The sequence below is a fragment of the Oncorhynchus nerka genome, linkage group LG28 (genome assembly GCF_034236695.1).
Source record: "Oncorhynchus nerka isolate Pitt River linkage group LG28, Oner_Uvic_2.0, whole genome shotgun sequence".
Classification (NCBI taxonomy): Eukaryota; Metazoa; Chordata; class Actinopteri; order Salmoniformes; family Salmonidae; genus Oncorhynchus; species Oncorhynchus nerka.
In genome coordinates, this window is record NC_088423.1 from 67,341,545 (window position 1) to 67,364,450 (window position 22,906).

General features: G+C 44.1%; 1 protein-coding gene across 1 annotated transcript; it reads left to right on the forward strand.

The window, feature by feature from the left end:
• The first annotated feature begins 431 nt into the window (after positions 1-431).
• LOC115113583 (cadherin-15-like) lies at positions 432-22,810 on the forward strand. Its single transcript, XM_029641376.2, has 14 exons — positions 432-666; positions 17,348-17,512; positions 17,948-18,103; positions 18,489-18,633; positions 18,740-18,921; positions 19,094-19,222; positions 19,389-19,574; positions 19,928-20,172; positions 20,278-20,420; positions 20,518-20,751; positions 20,884-21,123; positions 21,238-21,383; positions 21,490-21,684; positions 21,797-22,810. The coding sequence occupies exons 1-14, from the start codon at positions 598-600 to the stop codon at positions 21,995-21,997; spliced, it is 2,436 nt and encodes an 811-aa protein (XP_029497236.1). The 5' UTR covers positions 432-597; the 3' UTR covers positions 21,998-22,810.
• The last annotated feature ends 96 nt before the right edge of the window (positions 22,811-22,906 follow it).

Genomic DNA, 22,906 nt, shown 5'->3' on the forward strand with positions numbered 1-22,906 from the left:
GGGACAGCAGGCAGGCAGGCCAGAGCAGTGACAGACTGAACACTGCTGCTGAGGACTGACCTTCACCAGGGCTCTCTCAACACAGCACAGCCACCAGCTGCTCTTCCGTTCTCCTCTCCACACTCCTTTATTTCCCTATTTCTCTCGTTCCCTCACTATATCATTCTATCTTTCTGTCTCCATCTCTCCTTTCCCCTCTGTCACACTCTTTACAATTGTCTTTCTCTCTGTCTCTTGCTATCTCCCCTTCTATCTCAATATATCCATCTTTCTCTCTCTCTCTGCATCCAGTGACCCCCTACTTCCATGCCCATAGCTGGGGTGTGTCCCAGTTGGAGACTCTGGGGGCTAAGGGGTTAGAATTTCAGACTTCAGCCCTCCCATGCACCCCAGCGCACATGTGCTGTCACTCACTCGCCTCTGCACTCACTGCCCAGAGAGAGGGAGAGAGACACACAGGGGGTTTGGATTTGAGACATTTGTTTCCATTTTCCAGTACCGTGAGAAACCCTGAGCTTCTCTTAAAACTGGTTTGAGAAAGAGGTGCCACCGTGGTCATTGGGTACAGTACGTGTTGGGGTTCATTGAGAAGATCGCATGCTGGCACAGGAGATGACATCAAGGGGGTTGGCAGTGCTGTGTGTGCTGGTGGCTGGCCTTGGTCAGGTAGGAAATATCATACTGTTCTAGTGTTACTCTACATACTTTATGGCCTACACTTTCGTAAATCACACAGAATTGGAGCCATTTCAACTTCAGGCTATAATATATATGCCATTTAGCAGACACTTTCATCCAAAGCAACTTGTATCCGTGCATACATTTTACGTATGGCTGGTCCTGGGAATTGAACCCACTACCCTGGCGTTACAAGCACCATGCTCTACCAACTGAGCTACAAAGGTATACATTTGACATTTTCTCACAGTCTGCTTGTCAGACTTGAACTTGGATGTATATGTGTTATTTAAAGCAGTTTAAACATGATTTAAGTTGAAGTAGTTTTAACTGTGTTTGTCCTGTATTTCCACAGTGCAGGAGTTAGGGCTGTGTTGGGACACATTTTGAACAGTTTATTTAGTAAATCTATACTTTATGTTTTAATTTGAATGAAATGCTTTGCTTAACATAAATCAAATCAAATCAAATTGATTTATATAGCCCTTCGTACATCAGCTGATATCTCAAAGTGCTGTACATAAACCCAGCCTAAAACCCCAAACAGCAAGCAATGCAGGTGTAGAAGCACGGTGGCTAGGAAAAACTCCCTAGAAAGGACATAACATAACATAAACAGATGTTCATCAATAGAAGTGTGAAACATCATGTGAAGAGGTGAACGTGGATATTGGCTAATCTAAACATTTCAGAACCGTTGCAGATCAGATGATGATGACTCTTGTAAATGACCAATCTAAACATTTCAGAACCGTTGCAGATCAGATGATGAATACTCTTGTAAATGACCAATCTAAACATTTCAGAACCGTTGCAGATCAGATGATGAATACTCTTGTAAAGGACCAATCTAAACATTTCAGAACCGTTGCAGATCAGATGATGAATACTCTTGTAAAGGACCAATCTAAACATTTCAGAACCGTTGCAGATCAGATGATGAATACTCTTGTAAATGACCAACGAATGCTGATGTTTTATACGCCAGGCAGAAATCGGGGATCGACTGTTAGCAGGCTTGTCATCAACACCATTTTAAGACGCATAATGGATGACACTGTAAACAGACATTTTACTAACATAACTTCAAAACTCATTCAGTCAGGGCTGTTTATACATGTCATAGAACCCAGGTTGGAGACCTAGACAATTATTGTCCCTCAGTAACCTCTTCTGTTGAATGGCCTGAAATGATTATGGATGTTGCAGTTTTGCAGCTAAATGAATTTCCAAAAGTATGGATAGAAAGACTTCAAACTATTTTTTAAGCAATGACTTTGAATTTATGATGGCAAAGTGTGTAGCCTACTATACAATACGTTTTTATGCTGACAACGTTCTGAAATGGGCAACTATCTGAGTCACATTCTCTTAATTAGTGTGTCTAATTTGAGAACCACATGGTAAACGACATCAGCTGTAGAAGATATTTGTAATAGATCATTGAAACAGCCATGGGGAATGCCAGTTAGTCACAGTTTGCTGCCGGCCCCGCGGCCATGTGTCTTACTGTGAGTTAGAGGAACAGGTACAGTTGAAGTCAGAAGTTTACATACACTAAGTTGACTAGATGCACTATTGTAAAGTGGCTGTTCCACTGGATGTCATAAGGTGAAAGCACCAATTTGTAAGTCGCTCTGGATAAGAGCGTCTGCTAAATGACTTAAATGTAAATGTTGACTGTGCCTTTAAACAGCTTAGAAAATGATGTCATGGCTTTAGTAGCTTCTGATAGGCTAATTGACATCATTTGAGTCAATTGGAGGTGTACCTGTGGATGTGTTCCAAGGCCTACCTTCAAACTCAGTGCCTCTTTGCTTGACATATAAGGAGAATCAAAAGAAAACAGCCAAGACCTCAGAATTTTTTTTGTAAACCTCCACAAGTCTGGTTCATCCTTGGGAGCAATTTCCAAATGCCTGAAGGTACCACGTTCATCTGTACAAACAATAGTATGCAAGTATAAACACTATGGGACCAGGCAGCCGTCATACCGCTCAGGAAGGAGAAGCCTTCTGTCTCCTAGAGCTGAACGTACTTTTGTGCGAAAAGTGCAAATCAATCCCAGAACAACAGCAAAGGACCTTGTGAAGATGCTGGAGGAAACAGGTATAAAAGTATCTATATCCACAGTAAAACGAGTCCTATGTCGACATAACCTGAAAGACCGCTCAGCAAGGAAGAAGCCACTACTCCAAAACCGCCATAAACATCCAGACTACGGTTTGCTACTGCACAAGGGGACAAAGATCGTACTTTTTGGAGAAATGTCCTCTGGTCTGATGAAACAAAAATAGAACTGTTTGGCCATAATGACCATCGTTATGTTTAGAGGAAAAAGGGGGAGGCTTGCAAGCCGAAGAACACCATCCCAACCATGAAGCACGGGGGTGGCAGCATCATGTTGTGGGGGTGCTTTGCTGCAGGAGGGACTGGTGCACTTCACAAAATAGATGGCATCGTGAGGCAGAAAAATGATGTGGATATATTGAAGCAACATCTGAAGCTTGGTCGCAAATGGGTCTTCCAAATGGAAAATGACCCCAAGCAAACTTCCAAAGTTGTGGTAAAATGGCTTAAGGACAACAAAGTCAAGGTATTGGAGTGGCCATCATGCAGCACTGACCTCAAGCCCATAGAAAATATGTTGGCAGAACTGAAAAAGCGTGGGCGAACAAGGAGGCCTACAAATCTGACTCACAATTCCTGACCAGCCCTGTCAGGAGGAATGGGCCAAAATTCACCTAACTTATTGTGGGAAGCTTGTGGAAAGCTACTCGAAACATTTGACCCAAGTTAAACAGTTTAAAGGCAATGCCACCAAATACTAATTGAGTGTATGTGAACTTCTGACCCACTGGGAATGTGATGAAAGAAATAAAAGCTGAAATAAATAATTCTCTACTATTATTCTGATATTTACCATTCATAAAATAAAGTGGTGATCCTAACTGACCTAAGACAGGGCATTGTTACAAGGATTAAATGTCAGGAATTGTGAGAAACTGAGTTTAAATGTAGTTGGCTAAGGTGTATGTAAACATCCGACTTCAACTGTATGTGATGACGCAACCCATGTGGCTTAGCTTGCATCACAAAATGTGTAATCTGAAAGCAATACACTTTAAGTACAAACACATACCAAAGAACACGAATACCAGAACCACCAACAATAGACTATAGACCAATGCCCACTCTACACTTCAAGGCCCGTACATTCACATGCATGATTTGGATTATCCATAGATTTCCAGTAATCTATTTGTGAACGGACCGATATGAAAGACCTAAAACCACAGAACAAGATCCTTCAAACCTGTGATCCTAGTTACTATGGTTACATACAGTATATCAGATAACTATTTTAGCTCTGTGTGTAAGTTTAACCTATGTGAGTTTGATGTGTTACAACTCAGTGAGTGTAAAGTGGCTGGTGAGGTTTCACGAACACCTACTACATAAGGTATACCCCTATGGGTGGAAGGTATACCCCTATGGGTGTGTTGCTTTTGAGAATATCCCTGGGAAAGAAAGAGGGTTGTAATGAACTGGCCTGCCCACAGAGCGTGGGCTCTGTACATAGAGGCGGTCATGTTGGCCAGCAGCTGTTCCCAGATGCATACTTGATGCCATTTGTCCCGCTCAGTAATCCCCGTGCGGAAAGAGGAGTCGGCCACTCCCTAAACCATGAAATCAGGGACAAATCCGTCCATAAAGCAGCAGCCGGTGCTGAGTTCATGCTCATTGGAAGAAATCACTCAGTACAGATGCTCCGTGTGTGAATCACAGGCCTGTTCTGTCTGTGTGGATGCTTTCTGTTTTACACAGACTTGGGTTTCAGGAACAGGAAGGGCCTCAACTACAGGGGCAGACACAACATTAAAACCACTCTGCCAGTGCACTGTTACCAGAGATTATCTTTCCAAATTACTCTTTCCCAATTATATTTCCTTGATTGCTGGCATCCACTCTCCTCACCTTTTTCTGAAAGATCTGAGTGGAGGGACCTTGGATCTTCTCCTCCAATGTGAAGTGAGGAGAAAGAACACGAAGATGAAGGAAAGACGAATTGGGAAAGAGCCACTCTGGTGACAGGCTTTGGTTGTTACCTCCATTTTCACCAGCTGAGTTATTGACCAATTAGTGACCCTTCAAAGGATAGGGTCTCTCTCCATGTTGTTAGAAAACAGGTTCCATTTAGTCTTTTTGTTCATGTTCCATTCACAACACATGTGACAAACATTACATGGAAAGGAACAGAAAAATACCATTTTGAAATGGGACACTTGTTATCCCATCTCATTCAGAGCACCTTATGCTTTGCATCAAAGGATGTTTTCTCTCTGACACAAAAGGTAATGTATTTTCTTTTGAATGAGATAAGGGAATGGCAGTGGCAGACAAGGCTGACGGAACAAAAACAGTAGTGTTAATGGGACAGTAATGGTCTCTCCTTGGACTTCTATCATGACCCTCTGAAAGAGGACTGACCCTGGAGTGAATAAGGGGTAGAGGTGGGGGTAGTGGTGCTAGGGGTGGTAGGGGTGGGTGGTGGTGGTGGTAGGGTTGGCGTTGGTATTAGGGGTGGTGGTGGTATTAGTGGTAGGGGTGGTGGTGGTAAGGGTGGTAGGTGTGGTGGTGGTGGTGGTAGTGATGGTGGTGGTAGGGGTGGTGGTAAGGGTGGTAGTGGTAGGGATGGTGGTGGTAACGATGGTGGTGGTGGTAAGGGTGGTGGTATGGGTGGTGGTGGTGGGAAGGGTGGTAGTAGAGGTGGTGGTGGTGGTGGTAAGGGTGGTAGTAGGGGTGGTGTGGTGGTGGTGGTAAGGTTGGTGGTAGGGGTGGTGTGGTGGTGGTAAGGGTGGTGGTAGGGGTGGTGGTAAGGGTGGTGGTAGGGGTGGGGAGACTCCTGAGCCTGAGCTCGGAGAGAGAAAGAAAGGTGACATGATGAGATGAGGAAGTGGTTTCGGTCCTGGTACAACCTCCCTCAGGCTTTAATACAATTCCATGCCAAATTAGCAAGCGCTGTTTTCACTCCCACACTCTGGGAGTGGAGTCCTAAGTAACTCTCATTGTCCCCATTAGGTCAGCAGTCATGAAGCTCAGACACCTCTCTTGTGAAACCCTGGCTAGCACCCCCAAATAATAGAAGGCCCAAGCAGCCATAGCTGGGGGGGTGGGAAGCGAGGTAGATAGCTGTTCATTAAAAGACTTTGGAACTGCTTATTTAGAACCTTTGGAACAGTGATGAAGGGGGACCAAGGGGGAACAGGGCCACCTGTCTGACCCTCCACCCCATGGCCAGAGGGATTGTCAGGCATGCTGCCTGCATTCTTTCCCTCTCCCCTCCTGCTCATGCTGTGGCACTCTGGCTGGCTCACATAGATAGACAGTACCTCCACTCAGCTTGCACATGGCTGACTTAGGGGTCTATTTTATATTCTATTTTAGAGAGGCACATCTCTAAAGCTATGACTTATTATTAATTGTAAAAACCTTGTTTCTGTCTAAATATGTAACAGTGAATATGTGTATCTTGCACTGACTATGATCTGCTGAGGTAAATGGAGTGAATTAAGCAAGTGTTTTATCACATCACAGCTACCACTGTAAAACTAAAATACACATTTCAAACAGAGTTACTACTCTCATGACATACATCATACAGTTGGTGCAAGCTTGTAATAGTTCTGAAGATATAAACTCTCACTCTATGGAAGGGCATCAGTCATGCTCCCCCTCCATGTCCCACCCATGGTGGGTGGATGTGTGGGTGTGAGAGAGAAACTGAGCACCCTTGACTCAACAGCATGAATTTGAATAATTTAATCCTTGGATACTATAGTAGACAACAGCATAATGTTCTATTTGCCAAGCTTCAGTAAATAACTGTCCACTCCATGGGACAGATGTTGGTCTCTTAGCAGCTAAGTTTCATTCACAAAATGATTGGCACACTTTCAAAGCTATTTTTAGACACAACTGTTTGAGAGAGTTGCCAGGGGTCCTTGCTGCTGGCACTATCCATGAAAGTGTGACAGTCTTGCTTCAGCTCCTCAGTGTGGGGTCAGTCTGAGCAGTATTTTTGTCACAGCAGCCGACTTTTACGTCGAAATGTGGCCCCAAACCTTTTGACTGTAAACGTTATCTAACACTGCGAACAAGATCCTGGATGCTTTGATTTTGAAATACAATTTATTTAGGTACTGTGCATAGTTAGTATATCAAGCTTTGTGTTCAATGTTTATGTGTATAATACATATATATATATATATATATATATATATATATATATATATATTTATATATATGTATATGGGTATGTGTATGTATGTACTGTATATACACAACCGTTCAAAAGTTTAGGGTCACTTAGATATTTCCTTGTTGTTGAAAGAAAAACACATTTTTTTGTCCATTAAAATAACATCAAATTGATCAGAAATACAGTGTAGACATTGTTCATGTTGTAAATTACTGTTGTAGCTGGAAACGGCTGATTTTTAATGGAATATTTACATAGGTATACAGAGGCCCATTATCAGCAACCATCACTAGAAGGCCAGCACCCCGGAGCCTCTTCTCTGTTGATGTTGAGACTGGTGTTTTGCAGGTACTATTTAATGAAGCTGTCAGTTTAGGACTTGTGAGGCGTCTGTTTCTCAAACTAAACACTCTAATGTACTTGTCCTCTTGCTCAGTTGTGCACCGGGGCCTCCTACTTCTCTTTCTATTCTGGTTAGGGCCCGTTTGCGCTGTTCTGTGAAAGGATTAGTACACAGCGTTACATGAGATCTTCGGTTTCTTGGCAATGTCTCGCATGGAATAGACTTCATTTCTGAGAACAAGAATAGACTGACGAGTTTCAGAAGAAAGTTATTTGTTTCTAGCCATTTTGAGCCTGTAATCGAACCCACAAATGCTGATGCTCCAGATACTCAACTAGTCTAAAGAAGGCCAGTTTTATTGCTTCTTTAATCAGAACACCAGTTTTTAGCTGTGCTAACATAATTGCAAACTTTGGATTAGCTAACACAACGTGCCATTGGAACACAGGAGTGATGGTTGCTGATAATGGGCCTCTGTACGCCGTTGTAAATATTTCATAGAAAACCAGCCGTTTAAAGCTACAATACTCATTTACAACATCGACACTGTATTTCTGATCAATTCTATGTCATTTTAATGGACAAAAAATCTGCTTGTCTTTCAAAAACAAGGACATTTCTAAGTGACCCCAAACTTTTGAACGGTAGTGTATATCGATATATAAAGTTGAAGTAAGAAGTTTACATACACTTAGGTTGGAGTCATTAAAACCTGTTTTTCAACCCTCCACAAATTTCTCGTTAACAAACTGTAGTTTTGGCAAGTCGGTTAGGACATCTACTTTGTGCACGACACAAGTAATTTTTCCAACAATTGTTTAGACAGATTATTTCACTTATAACTCACTGTATCACAATTCCAGTGGGTCAGAAGTTTACATACACTAAGTTGACTGTGCTTTAAACAGCTTGTAAAATTCTAGAAAATTATGTCATGGTTTTAGAAACTTCTGATAGGCTAATTGACATCATTTGAGTCAATTGGAGGTGGACCTGTGGATGTATTTCAAGGCCTACCTTCAAACTCAGTGCTAAACTCAAACTCAGTATCTATATCCAGAGTAAAACGAGTCCTATATCGACATAACCTGAAAGGCCGCTCAGCAAGGAAGAAGCCACTGCTCCAAAACCCTCCATAACAAAGACAGACTATGGTTTGCTACTGCACAAGGGGACACATATCATACTTTTTTGGAGAAATGTCCTCTGGTCTGATGAAACAAAAATAGAACTGTTTGGCCATAATGACCATCGTTATGTTTAGAGGAAAAAGGGGGAGGCTTGCAAGCCGAAGAACACCATCCCAACCGTGAAGCACGGGGGTGGCAGCATCATGTTGTGGGGGTGCTTTGCTGCAGGAGGGACTGGTGCACTTCACAAAATAGATGCATCATGATTGAAGCAACATCTCAAGACATCAGTCAGGAAGTTAAAGCTTGGTCGCAAATGGGTCTTCCAAATGGACAATGACCCCAAGCATTCTTCCAAAGTTGTGGCAAAATGGCTTGATAAGGACAACAAAGTCAAGGTATTGGAGTGGCCATCACAAAGCTCTGACCTCAATCCTATAGAAGATTTGTGGGCAGAACTGAAAAAGCGTGTGTGAGCAAGGAGGCCTAAAAATCTGACTCAGTTACACCAGCTCTGTCAGGAGGAATGGGCCAAAATTCATCCAACTTATTGTGGGAAGGTTGTGGAAGGCTACCTGCAATGTTTGACCCAAGTTAAACTATTTAAAGGCAATCCTACCAAATTCTAATTGAGTGTATGTAAACTTCTGACCCACTGGGAATGTGATGAAAGAAATAAAAGTTGAAATAAATCATTCTCTCTACTATTATTCTGACATTTCCCATTCTTAAAATAAAGTGGTGATCCTAACTGACCTAAGACAGGGCTTTATTACTAGGATTAAATGTCAGGAATCTGAGTTTAAATGTATTTAGGTGTATGTAAACATCCAACTTAAACTGTATATTTACCTGAAAAATATATGGGGGATTGGAAATGATGCAGACAATTACATTGATGGAAGCAAGTTTCTATCTGCAATCTTAAAGCTGATCCTTCCCTTAAAAAAAGATAACAAATATAATAAAAAAATATAAAATGTTGGTGTTGACCTTAATATCAGCAACACATCTGTTCTGATACTTTTAACTTCCCCAATACGTTTTCCAGCTTATTCTCTCCTCTCCTCTTGGCTGTATCAGTAACCAGGCTGCAAATAAAGACAAATAAACCAATGAAAGGTTGTGTATAAAGTATGATGTGGTCTGGTTTGGTACCGTGAGACACTTTATGTCAACAGCAGACTCATAGAAAAAGATGCCTACCCTACATACCTACTTCAGAGCGCAGTCCTACCGACATACTTCAGTGCACAGTTCTACCTACCTTAGTCCTACTTACCTACTTCAGAGTGCAGTCCTACCTACTTCAGAGTGCAGTCTACCTACCTACTTCAGAGCGCAGTCCTACCTACCTACCTACCTCAGAGAGCAGTCCTACCTACCTACCTCAGAGCTCAGTTCTACCTACTTCAGAGCGCAGTCCTACTTACCTACTTCAGAGAGCAGTCCTACCTACCTACTTCAGAGAGCAGTCCTACCTACTTCAGAGCGCAGTCCTACCTACATACCCCAGAGAGCAGTCCTACCTACTTCAGAGCGCAGTCCTACCTACTTCAGAGCGCAGTCCTACTTACCTACCTCAGAGAGCAGTCCTACCTACCTACCTCAGAGCTCAGTTCTACCTACTTCAGAGCGCAGTCCTACTTACCTACTTCAGAGAGCAGTCCTACCTACCTACTTCAGAGAGCAGTCCTACCTACTTCAGAGCGCAGTCCTACCTACATACCCCAGAGAGCAGTCCTACCTACTTCAGAGCGCAGTCCTACCTACTTCAGAGCGCAGTCCTACTTACCTACCTCAGAGAGCAGTTCTACCTACCTACTTCAGAACGCAGTCCTACCTACCTCAGAGAGCAGTCCTACCTACCTACCTCAGAGAGCAGTCCTACCTACCTACCTACCTCAGAGCACAGTCCTACCTACTTCAGAGCGCAGTCCTACTTACCTACTTCAGAGCGCAGTCCTACCTACCTACCTCAGAGAGCAGTCCTACCTACTTCAGAGAGCAGTCCTACCTGCCTACTTCAGAGAGCAGTCCTACCTACTTCAGAGCGCAGTCCTACTTACCTACCTACCTACCTACCTACCTACCTACCTACCTACCTCAGAGAGCAGTCCTCCTACCTACCTACCTCAGAGCTCAGTTCTACCTACTTCAGAGCGCAGTCCTACTTACCTACTTCAGAGAGCAGTCCTACCTACCTACTTCAGAGAGCAGTCCTACCTACTTCAGAGCGCAGTCCTACCTACATACCTCAGAGAGCAGTCCTACCTACTTCAGAGCGCAGTCCTACCTACTTCAGAGAGCAGTCCTACTTACCTACTTCAGAGAGCAGTCCTACCTACTTCAGAGCGCAGTCCTACTAACCTACTTCAGAGCGCAGTCCTACTTACCTACTTCAGAGCGCAGTCCTACCTACCTACCTCAGAGAGCAGTCCTACCTACTTCAGAGAGCAGTCCTACCTACTTCAGAGAGCAGTCCTACCTACTTCAGAGAGCAGTCCTACCTACCTACCTCAGAGTGCAGTACTTCTCACTGTGTTAACCTGGGTGTTGACCCCCAAGAGGCACCAGGCAACTGCTGGCCACAGGGTGAGAGGCCAAGGTGTAAAAGTATCTGGGAAAAAGTCCCCAAAACAGTTAATATCGGTGAGAAGAAAGAGGAGGCCTGCTGTCCTTCACCATAGCTGTCAGAGGTGACTGGTGCTAATTGGTAAGATGACTCCTAGGTGTAGCCCAGTCACTGCTGAACTGGAAAAGAGATTAAGACATTACAGAGCCTTCCTGGGTTTATTTGCCACCCAGATGGAGTTGGAGACCACAGGAGATCAACACAATGATGTTAACTGGGTCTGTCTTCCGATCCTCTTCTGAATGTAGCAGGCTCTTTCCAAATTAGACCTCGAGCCTCATTCAACAACCCGATCTCACAAACCTAAACAGGAGCACAGTGGTCAGTTCTGGTTCACAAGGCTAGACAGCAACATGTATTTCTCTAATTCTGATAGCATATGCTTTTTTGTTGTTGAGTAGAGATGTTGAATCAGGAATTCAACAGGAATGTTGTTTCAGTGTTAACCGCGCCATCCAGTTACAGATTTTGATTGAACAGGGCCTTTGGCCTCTGACTGGCAGTAGCTTGATCTCTGATCTGTGATCAGAGCGGTAGTGTAATGTGAGAAGGCTTTGCTGTTTAGCTTGGTATGTGAGTGTAAACATCTCTGTATGAGAGTAGGGAGGACTACACCAGTGGCTTAGGGTCGGGGTCAGGAATATAGAGCACTCTAAGATTAGTCTGCTCCTAACTCAGCCTGCACATGGCACTCATAGTTGACATTCTCCTCAGACTGTACATTACAGCAGCGTGACAAAGTGCCAGTGTGCCATATCTCCAGGCCTAAGGGACAGGGAAGGACCACCATGTCCGAAATACATAATAGTGATTCAATCTAATAATGTATTTCTCATATCAGTGTCTTTATGTATGGAAAGAGCTATGTGAGGAATGGGCTATGGTCAATGTTCCATATTCTGTTTAGTTGTATTAGCATGTTATTACTCTGTAATTACAAGTTGTTACTACAGACTTCATGATTGATGATGAAAAGCTGAATGAGAACAAAAGGTGTTATCTTTTCTTTATCTTTTTAGCACGCAAATTTGTATATAGACAAGACTTATCTGCCAAAATCGGTGATCATCTTGTTGCCACTAAATGCTGAGCTTTTTCTCTTAAGGAATGTGTGTTTGCGTGTGTGTGAGGAATTCTGTCATCAGAGTGGATTTGTAAAGTGACCCCCAACCCCTAGTCAGGTGCAAAGTTGAACATAAAGGAGAGTCTGTAAAAGTGAGTAAGAGAGAGGGTGGGAAAGCACAGGAGCTAAATCCACAGGTGACAGCTGGTGTGCGTGTCTGAGTGTTTCTGAGTGTTTAAGATAAACGCAGAGTGTGCGTGATAGAGAATGAGAATGAACATGAGAGTAATTGTTTTCACCAGACATTATGGAACTGGTGTCATCCAAAAAGTTAGACTTTTGACTCTTCGGACCATCGAACATCTGAGTCATACAGCAAGACGATGATCCAAAACACAAAAATAAAGTCGACATGAAAATGGCTAAAACGCAACACATTTTACGTTTTGTAATGGCCTAGTCGAAGTCCAGACCTAATCCCAATAGAGGTGTTGTGGCAGGACTTGAAACAAGCAGTTCATGCTTGAAAACCCTGTCGCTGAGTTAAAGCAGTTCTGCATGGAAAAGTGGGCCAAAATTCCTCCACAGCGGCGTGAGAGACTGATCATCAACTACAGGAATCTTTTTGTTGCAGGCATTGTAGCTAATTGAGTGTAAGGGGGCAATTACTTTGTCACACAGAGGAATTGGGTGTTGCAAAGCTGTTAATTAAATAAATCAAATAAGTATCATATAATAGAGGTTATTTGTAAACTCAGGTTCCTTTTATCTAATATTACATTTTGGTTGAAGATCTGATAACATTCAGTATCAAAAATATGCAAAAGTACAGAGAATCAGAAAGGGGAAAATACTTTTCCACGGCACTGTATACATACTGTATTCCCAGTCATGTGAACTCCATAGACTAGAGCCTAATGAATTTATTTCAATTGACTGATTTCCTTATATGAACTGTAACTCAGTAACATCTTTGAAATTGTTGCATGTTGCGTTTATATTTTTGTTCAGTGTACAATAGATACTGAGTATACAAAATATTAAGCACACCTGCTCTTTCCATGACATAGACTGACCAGGTGAATCCAGGTAAAAGCTATGATCCCATAGTGATGTCCCTTAATAACTTCAGTCCGTGTGGATAAAGGGGAGGAGACAGGTTCTCATTTACAACGGTGACCTGGCCAAGATAAAGCAAAGCAGTGCGACACAAACAACAACACAGAGTTACACATGGAATAAACATACAGTCAATAACAAAATAGAGAAAATGTATATATACAGTGTGTGCAAATGAGGTAAGATAAGGGAGGTAAGGCAATAAATAGGCCATAGTGGTGAAATTATTACAATTTAGCAGTTAAACACTGGAGTTATAGATGTGCAGAAGATGAATGTGCAAGTAGAGATACTGGGGTGCAAAGGAGCAAAAATAAATAACAGTATGGGGATGAGGTAGTTGGATGGGCTATTTACAGATGGGCTATGTACAGGTGCAGTGATCTGTGAGCTGCTCTGACAGCTGGTGCTTAAAGTTAGTGAGGGAGATATGAGTCTCCAGCTTCAGTGATTTTTGCAATTCGTTCCAGTCATTGGCAGCAGAGAACTGGAAGGAAAGGCGGCCAAAGGGGGAATTGGTTTTGGGGGTGACCAGTGAAATATACCTGCTGGAGCACGTTCTACGGGTGGGTGTTGCTAATGTGACCAGTGAGCTGAGATAAGGAGTGGCTTTACCTAGCAAAGACTTATAGATGACCTGGAGCCAGTGGGTTTGGCGACGAGTATGAAAAAAGGGCCAGCCAACGAGAGCGTACAGGTCGCAGTGGTGTGTAGTATATGGGCTTTGGTGACAAAATGGATGGCACTGTGATAGATTGCATCCAATTTGCTGAGTAGAGTGTTGGAGGCTGTTTTGTAAATGACATCGCCAAAGTCAAGGATCGGCAGGATAGTCAGTTTTACGAGGGTATGTTTGGCAGCATGAGTGAAGGATGCTTTGTTGCGAAATAGGAAGCCGATTCTAGATTTAATTTTGGATTGGAGATGCTTAATGTGAGTCTGGAAGGAGAGTTTACAGTCTAACCAGACAACTACGTATTTGTAGGTGTCCACATATTCTAAATTAGAACCGTCCAGAGTAGTGATGCTGGACGGGAGGGCAGGTGCGGGCTGCGATCGGTTGAAGAGCCTGCATTTAGTTTTACTTGCATTTAAGAGCAGTTGGAGGCCATGGAAGGAGAGTTGTATGGCATTGAAGCTCGTCTGGAGGTTAGTTAACAGAGTGTCCAAAGAAGGGCCAGATGTATACAGAATGGTGTCGTCTGCGTAGAGGTGGATCAGAGAATCACCAGCAGAAAGAGCGACATCATTGATGTACAGAGAAAAGAGTCGGCCCGAGAATTGAACCCTGTGGCACCCCCATAGAGACTGCCAGAGGTCCGGACAACAGGCCCTCCGATTTGACACACTGAACTCTGTCTGAGAAATAGTTGTTGAACCAAGCGAGGCAGTCATTTGAGAAAGCAAGACTGTTGAGTCTGCCGCTAAGAATGTGGTGATTGACAGAGTCGAAAGCCTTGGCTAGGTCGATGAATACAGCTGCACAGTACTGTCTTTTATCGATGGCGGTTATGATATCGTTTAGGACCTTGAGTGTGGCTGAGGTGCACCCATGACCGGCTCGGAAACCAGATTGCATAGCGGAGATGGTATGGTGGGATTCGAAATGGTCGGTGATCTGTTTGTTAACTTGGCTTTTGAAGACCTTAGAAAGGCAGGGTAGGATAGATATAGGTCTGTAGCAGTTTGGGTCTAGAGTGTCTCCCCCTTTGAAGAGGGGGATGACCGCGGCAGCTTTCCAATCTTTGGGGATCTCAGACGACACGAAAGAGAGGTTGAACAGGGTAGTAATAGGGGTTGCAACAATTTCAACTGATAATTTTAGAAAGAGCGGGTCCAGATTGTCTAGCCCTGCTGATTTGTAGGGGTCCAGATTTTGCAGCTCTTTCAGAACATCAGCTATCTGGATTTGGGGGAGGCTTGGGCAGGTTGCTGTGGGGGGTGCAGGGCTGTTGACCAGGGTAGGGTTGGCCAGGTGGAATGCACTGCCAGCTGTAGAAAAATGCTTATTGAAATGATCAGTTACTGAGGATTTATCGGTGGTGACAGTGTTTCCTAGCCTCAGTGCAGTGGGCAGCTGGGGGGAGGTGCTCTTATTCTCCATGGACTTTACCGTGTCCCAGAACTTTTTGGAGTTTGTGCTGCAGGATGCACATTTCTTCTTCTGAAAGAAGAAGCTAGCCTTTGAAGAAGCTAGCCTAACTGCCTGTGTATATTGGTTCCTAACTTCCCTGAAAAGTTACATATCGCGGGGGCTATTCAATGCTAATGGCTTACGCCAAAGGATGTTTTTGTTCTGGTCAAGGGCAGTCAGGTCTGGAGTGAACCACGGGCTATATCTGTTCCTGGTTCAAATTTATTTGAACGGGGCATGCTTTTTTAATAAGATTGTGAGGAAAGCATTTTTAAAGGGAAGACATAGGGAAGACAACAGATTTAAGTGCCTTTGAATGGGGTATGGTAGTACAACCTGGTCTCAGACCATTTCATATTATTATGTACGTGAATCCGAGATACTCCATTTAGTATGGTATATTACACTTCGTATGGTATGTATTTATTTGTGGATGTCCTTCACCTATTTCGTATGATATGTTATGAATTACAATTCATATTATATTTTACGAATTTGTAAAATGTACATTGTGTTACGAATTTGCTAAACGTATGATATATTACGAATTCTAGCTAGGTGGCCAATGTTAGCTAGCTGGCTAACATTAGATAGGCTAGGGGTTATAGGGTTAAGGATTGGGGAAGGGTTAGCTAACATGCTAAGTAGTTGTAAAGTAGCTAAAAAGTAGTAAGTAGTTCAAATGTAGCTAATTAGCTAAAATGCTAAGGTTTTTCCCACCCATCCACCCCGACCAACCACACTACTTTCATTTTTGCCTAAAGTAACCATCTGCCAAACGTAGAATATCATACTAACTAAAGTCTATGAGGCTGGATAGTAGGTGACAGACACACCGGTTTGTGTCAAGAACTGCAACACTGCTGGGTTTTTCACACTCAACAGTTTCCCCTGTGTATCAAAAATGGTCCACCACCCAAAGGACATCCAGACAACTTGACACAACTGTGGGAAGCATTGACGTCAACATGGGCCAGTATCCCTGTGGAACACTTTCAACACCTTGTAGAGTTGAGGCTGTTCTGAGTCCAAAACAAAGTGGTGGTGGTGGGTGGGGGGGAGGTGTGTGGCAACTGAATAGTAGTAAGGTGTTCCTAATGTTTGGTATACTCAGTGTATATGTCTCCACACACCTAGGCTATTGAAGGATTCAATACAATGTCGTCATGTCAGCTACTCTGGGGCGGCAGGGTAGCCTAGTGGTTAGAGCGTTGGACTAGTAACCGGAAGGTTGCAAGTTCAAACCCCGAGCTGACAAGGTACATGTCGTTCTGCCCCTGAACACTGTTCCTAGGCCATCATTGAAAATAAGAATTTGTTCTTAACTGACTTGCTAGTAAAATAAAATACAAATAAATGTATTGATCTCAGAGTCTGTCTCACTGTAAAAGCAGCCTATCATTTGTGAGGTAAAGTCTCCAGTCATCTAAAATGATGTAGAATTGCATGAAATGCTCTTATAAAAGGCCAACATCTTACTGGGCCCGAGGCTACAAAAAAAAAAAATCCCCACGTGTGCACCTCAAAGGTGATTTACATGTGTTCCAGTACCTCAGAGCCACCCCCCCCCTGTCGGGCTCACTTTTTGTTCCGGCACCTCCCAATTGACAAATTAAGCACTGGAGATGGTGTGTGAAACTTGAACCCATGCCTCTTCACCCCATCACCTGCCCCAGCCCAGTGGATTCCACATTAGGGACGGGGCAGCGGGGGGGTCACCATTCAACCACCACCAGGCCACAGAGAGAGGCCAACTGCTGCAACCCTCACCAACTGATATTAGTAGCCACAGTACGACTACCAAAAATATACAAATGTATTTGGGTTCTGTACTCCTTGACATGAAGAATATGAATCATGATTTAAACGACTTCATTCATCCAGAAATGTATGGCCCTCACTCAGACCATCTAAATGGAAATTGCCATTGAATGAATTGTGAAAAATGGCGCTCTTAAATGAATCCCATTCTGTTGCCCCTAGGTCGGGAGCAGCAGCCAAACAGGCAGGGAGGACCTTAACCCAGTGGTCCTGTATCCATGGAGACAGAGGAGCAGCGGAGGTCTGAGCAGGGTGAAGAGGGACTGGATCATCCCTCCAATCAGGGTGCTGGAGAACAGTAAGCAAGTCCCTGAAAACCTGGTCCAGGTACTGAATGAATCATGTCATCTCATATCTATACTGATGCTAGGGCCTCTATACATACATTAACTGACGAGAGTGTTGGCTAGGTGACTAAGATGTAAATGTTAGAGTAACGCTGACACTTTATGGTCCAGTGAAATTGATCTTACAAAACATGGTATGTAAGATCAGTCACATGTGATCAAGACAACCCACTGCTCTCAGTGAACATGGTTATTGTCCAGACAGCCTTTTAAACTGAGCATGAAAGAGCCACGCTGGCCTCTCTGACCTCCAGAACCACTGACCAGTCATGTGCTGTTGCTCTCCCTCTCTGTTCCCATCAGTGACCACATTCACATCTGGTACTCTATGTGCTGTTCTGTTCAGCTCACTCTCCTCTCACCCTTCCAATGAGATTCTCACCCAGCCATCATCCTGTGTTGTTTGTTCTTCCAGATCAAATCAGACAAGATTTTCACCGGAGAAGTGATCTACAAGCTGGAAGGACCAGGGGTTGACCAGGACCCTAAGGACCTGTTTGAGATAGACGATAAAACGGGCTGGATCAGGAGCATGATTCCCCTGGACAGAGAGAAAAACAGAAGCTTCACGGTACAACTCACAAGAGAGACATTAGCACCATTGCCTTTGACATGTAAATTACACTATGTCAGCCAGACCCCTTCTTTGGTTTGGGTGACAAGGAATGTCACGTGACATAATATCAACGTTAGTATGTCATTCAATGTTTTTCAACTAAACATCTACCACTGCGATTTTATTACATTGACTGTCATGGTTGAGTGAGAAGGGAAGTTGCGCACAAGTCTGTTACTATAGTGGGGTGCTTTCTTCGTAGGCCTACATGAGCAGCTGCATATAGACCCAAATCAATCACAGTCAATAAGCTGAGAATCGTGTAAGAACAGCAAACACTATGAATGAAAAGAGGATGTCGAGAAGCATATGAGTAATGTTCTGTTTCTGTTCTCTACAGCTGAAAGCCTTTGCCCTGTCGCCCAGTGGAGAGAGACTGGAGAATCCCTCCACCATTGAGATCGTAGTGCTGGATCAAAATGATAACCGGCCCAACTTCTCCCAGAAAGAGTTTGCTGGATCCGTTTCTGAATTCTCCGTACCAGGTAAACACATGCATCACCTACACACGCTGTGGATGTACATGCAGTCGATACACAAAATGCCAACTGATTGGGTAGTGAACTGAGAGAGTGATTGATGTTGTTTTAGGCACATCTGTGATGTCTGTGACTGCGACTGATGCTGACGACCCAACCACAGACAACGCTATCCTGAGCTACTCCATCATTGGCCAGGAGAGCATCCCGCCTCTCCGCATCAATAAGACCATGTTTGGCATCAACAACGAGACAGGGGCCATTTACACACGAGACGTGGGCCTAGACTGGGAGGTATAAGGGCTCTTCCTTTGTCTTTTCATTGACCCATTATTTAGGTCATGCCCTTTCTGGTTCAACAGAAGCACAATATTTTGAAAGGTGTTTGAAAGGAAAAACAAATTCATGTCAAATAATATACCGTATGTGCCATAAATGACTGTGAACATCCGTGCATTCCTTACAGGTAGTTAAAGGTTTTAGGTTGACACTGCAGGTTGCTGACATGTCAGGCATGGGGTTAACCAGTCTTGCCAATGCAGTCATACATGTGACTGACATCAACAACAATCCCCCACGATTCTCCCCAGACCTGGTGAGTTTCACTGTTTAATCTCTCAGAAGCTGTTAGCTCCCTTCCATTAATCAGATGATATAAACGATATGGACACATCATTCAGGCCAGCTTCAAAATATAGACATTCACATGTGTTTATATAAACTAAGCACAACTACTTTGTGTCTCTGTTTCCTGAATACAGTACACTATGTCAGCTGTGGAGAACAAAGTAGACTTCGTGATTGGCTGGGTCAACGCCACAGACAATGATGAGCCAGGGACAGGAAACTGGGAGACCAAATACACTATCGCCAAGGGCAACCCCTCCAGGAACTTTGCCATTCGCACAGACCCTGTGACCAACGAGGGTATTCTGTCAGTGGTGAAGGTAAGCTATTCTCCATCCGGTAGGAGGACGGGAGGGAATGTGTGGGGGACATTCTGGCTCCATGTTAGAATGACAAACATGACAATCAGTTCATCCAGTTTATTTTGAGTATCGAGCATGTGATCACACACAGTGGTCAGAGCCAGGCCTTGAAACATGACACTGTTACCCCATCTAGTGGTGACTAACTGAACTGCAAGTCACCAGGCCACAATACATTCCGTTAAGAGTCCTGTGCTGTGACTAATCACTATGGAACGGTATGTAGTTTAGTTATTTCTCAACATGTATGTCAAACCCACACTATCCAAGTTGTTTTTCAAAACCTCTGCCTTTTTTTGTTGTTGTTGCAGGCTCTGGACTACGAGACCCAGGAGGTGTATACTTTGACTCTGACAGTGGAGAATGTGAACCCTCTCAGCATCAAGGCCCCCAAGGACCCCGTAAGCAGTGCCACAGTGGTGGTAACCGTGGTGAATGAGAACGAGGCCCCACGCTTCAATAAAGACCCCATAGAGATCGTGGTTCTTGAGTCTGTGGACCCTGGCACCGTGCTGGCCAGTAACATTGCCTACGATCCTGATAATGCAAAACTCAAGTAAGATTGGTGCACTGGAGAACTCTGAAAACATAACAATATATATGTTTATGTACTGTATGTGTATGAAAAAGGAAACTAAAACATTACTGTCATTTCCATCAGGTATGACATACTCAGAGATCCTGAGGGATGGCTTATAATCAATCACGAGACTGGAGAAATCACAGCCAGGAAACCGTTCAAAGTCCGCTCCCCTCACGTCAAGAACAACATTTACAATGCAGTCATCAGAGTCACAGACACAGGTGAGTATCCCGAGTTAGCCACTGCTTCACCTCACGTAACTGGAGACATGAGGTCAAGCAGGAAGTGACAGTGAATAATGATGCCATTTCCTCCTAGATGCTGGTGGAATCTCGACCACAGCGTCTCTGGTGATCACGTTGCGGGAGACCAATGACTTCCTCCCTCAGCTGTTCCCCCTGATGGGGACGGTGTGCAGCGTGTCAGGCCGGAAGACATCTGGTCTGTTCCTGACTGCTGTGGATGAGGACCTGCCCCCTCACGCGGAACCCTTCACCTTCCACCTGCAAGACATTAATGTGTCTGCCAACTGGACCATCATACAGGTCAACGGTAAGGACTATATATAGCAAGGACAGGACTAGATACTCCTAAAGTCCATGCAGAATGGGTTATGGAATAGTATGCTATGTCTTCCAAACTCCCTCTCTCTCTATCTGTGTTTGTGTCACTCTCTCTCTCCAGAGACTCATGCAGTGCTGCGACCCCTGGTAGAGCTGGAGATAGGGGAATATTCTGTCACTGTGTTGGTGACTGACTCTGGCACCCCTAATCTCGGTGCATATGCTCAGGTCAATGTGACTGTGTGTCTGTGTGGGAAAGACGGTGAATGTAAGACCGAAGCTGCTGCCATATTCGGAACACGAGTTGGTGTCAGCTTCATCGCCTTACTGGTCATCATGGCCAGCATCGCACTCCTGCTATGTAAGCTATACCTCATGTAAACCCTCACAACACCTGAACAAAGCACATCGCTACATGAACACACACATTTTCCCAAATGTTTCTGTGCAGTGAGATGGGTCTCTGTGTTCTCAGTGCTGCTGCTCCTGGCTGTAGCCGTGGGTAACTGCAGACGGCATCATATGAAGAAAGGAGAGGGGTTGCTGGTGGGGGAGTCAGACGAAGACATCCGTGACAACGTCCTGAACTATGACGAGCAGGGTGGTGGAGAGGAGGATGAGGTCAGACAACATAACATGTTACATCTGGCAGAAAACAGTTATCTGGTGACATCATCGCCTCTCGTCCTATAGACACTTCATATTCCTCCTCCTTTTCTCTCACTAGAATGCCTTCAACATTGACCTACTGAGGAACCCAGTGGATGTGGGACCACTCCCAATATCCTTCTACCCTCCCATCACTGGCATCCCCAGGGGAAAGCAGCCACTCAGGAAAGACTACCCAGACAACCTGCCCTCCCCCTCGTATCCACGGAAACCCCCAGCGGACCCCACTGACATTGAGGACTTCATCAATGATGTGAGAGAGAGGATTCCATCATGGCCCTGGCCTATTGTTAGTCAGTTGAAATAAGAACGGTCCAAATCCCCTGAGAGAAACTAATGAATTTCTTGCCTGTGTGTCTCCACAGGGCCTGGAGGCAGCAGACCATGACCCCAACGTCCCTCCCTACGACACAGCTCTGATCTATGACTACGAGAGTGATGGCTCCCTGGCAGGCAGCCTGAGCTCCATCTCCTCAGCCAGCTCAGACAGCGACCAGGACTATGACTACCTCAACGACTGGGGACCACGCTTTAAGAAACTGGCCAACATGTACGACCCACGCTAAGGAGACTGCCCTACTGAGCTTTTATCATCAGATGCCATCCATTTTCTCCTAAACTCTACCGAACTCCCTATTCTGCTTGAAGCTGAAACCTGATATCATCCTCTCGGTGTAGAACAGGGTAGGATTTTGAATGATTAGCAGAAGTTTAGAGCAGATCTCCGTGTTCCTTCCTATTCCTTCTCATGTTTCCAATTGTCTCCAGCAGTACATTAGCTCAATTCTATTGGCTCTTTTGACACTACATATTGTCCTCCTCCAATCCCTCTCTTTGCTACTGTAAAAGGTCACCGTTGTCATTTGGGGGACTTTCCTGGGCTGGGTACTGTTGATATTCTCCTCACAAGTTCAGTGAGTTTGACAGGTTTGATGAGACAACCAGACAGCATTATGCAGCATATGAATGGTTCACCTTTTGCTGAGTGGAATGAGTGTGTGTCTGCAGAAGGAAGGGAAGGGAACACATGGTAGAGCATACCAATGAGAGAAGAGAAATATGCACTGTAGTCCTCCAGTCAGTCAGTCCATAGAGCCACTTTAACCACAGTGGCCTTACCAAGTCAGGTGTGTCGTCTTGGAGGTTTCTCTAATCGTTTTTGGTTTATAGAAAGTTTTTTTTTTTAAATGTGGGAGGAATGTAGAGAAAGGTTGACCATGTATTGAACAGTGATAGAAAAAAAAGCAAAAACATCTGTGGGATTCTACCCATGTCTGGTTTAATACTGTAACTGACCACTACCATTTGAAAACATTTATATTTTCTAAGTGATGTTAATGTGTAATGTTTTCCTTTTTTATAAATATTTTGTACATACATTTTCCATTTCTTTAATTTCCCCCTAACAATATTACATGAATCCTCAACTCCTACATCATAATTCACTTGGGAGGTCTATACACACACACGTTTGA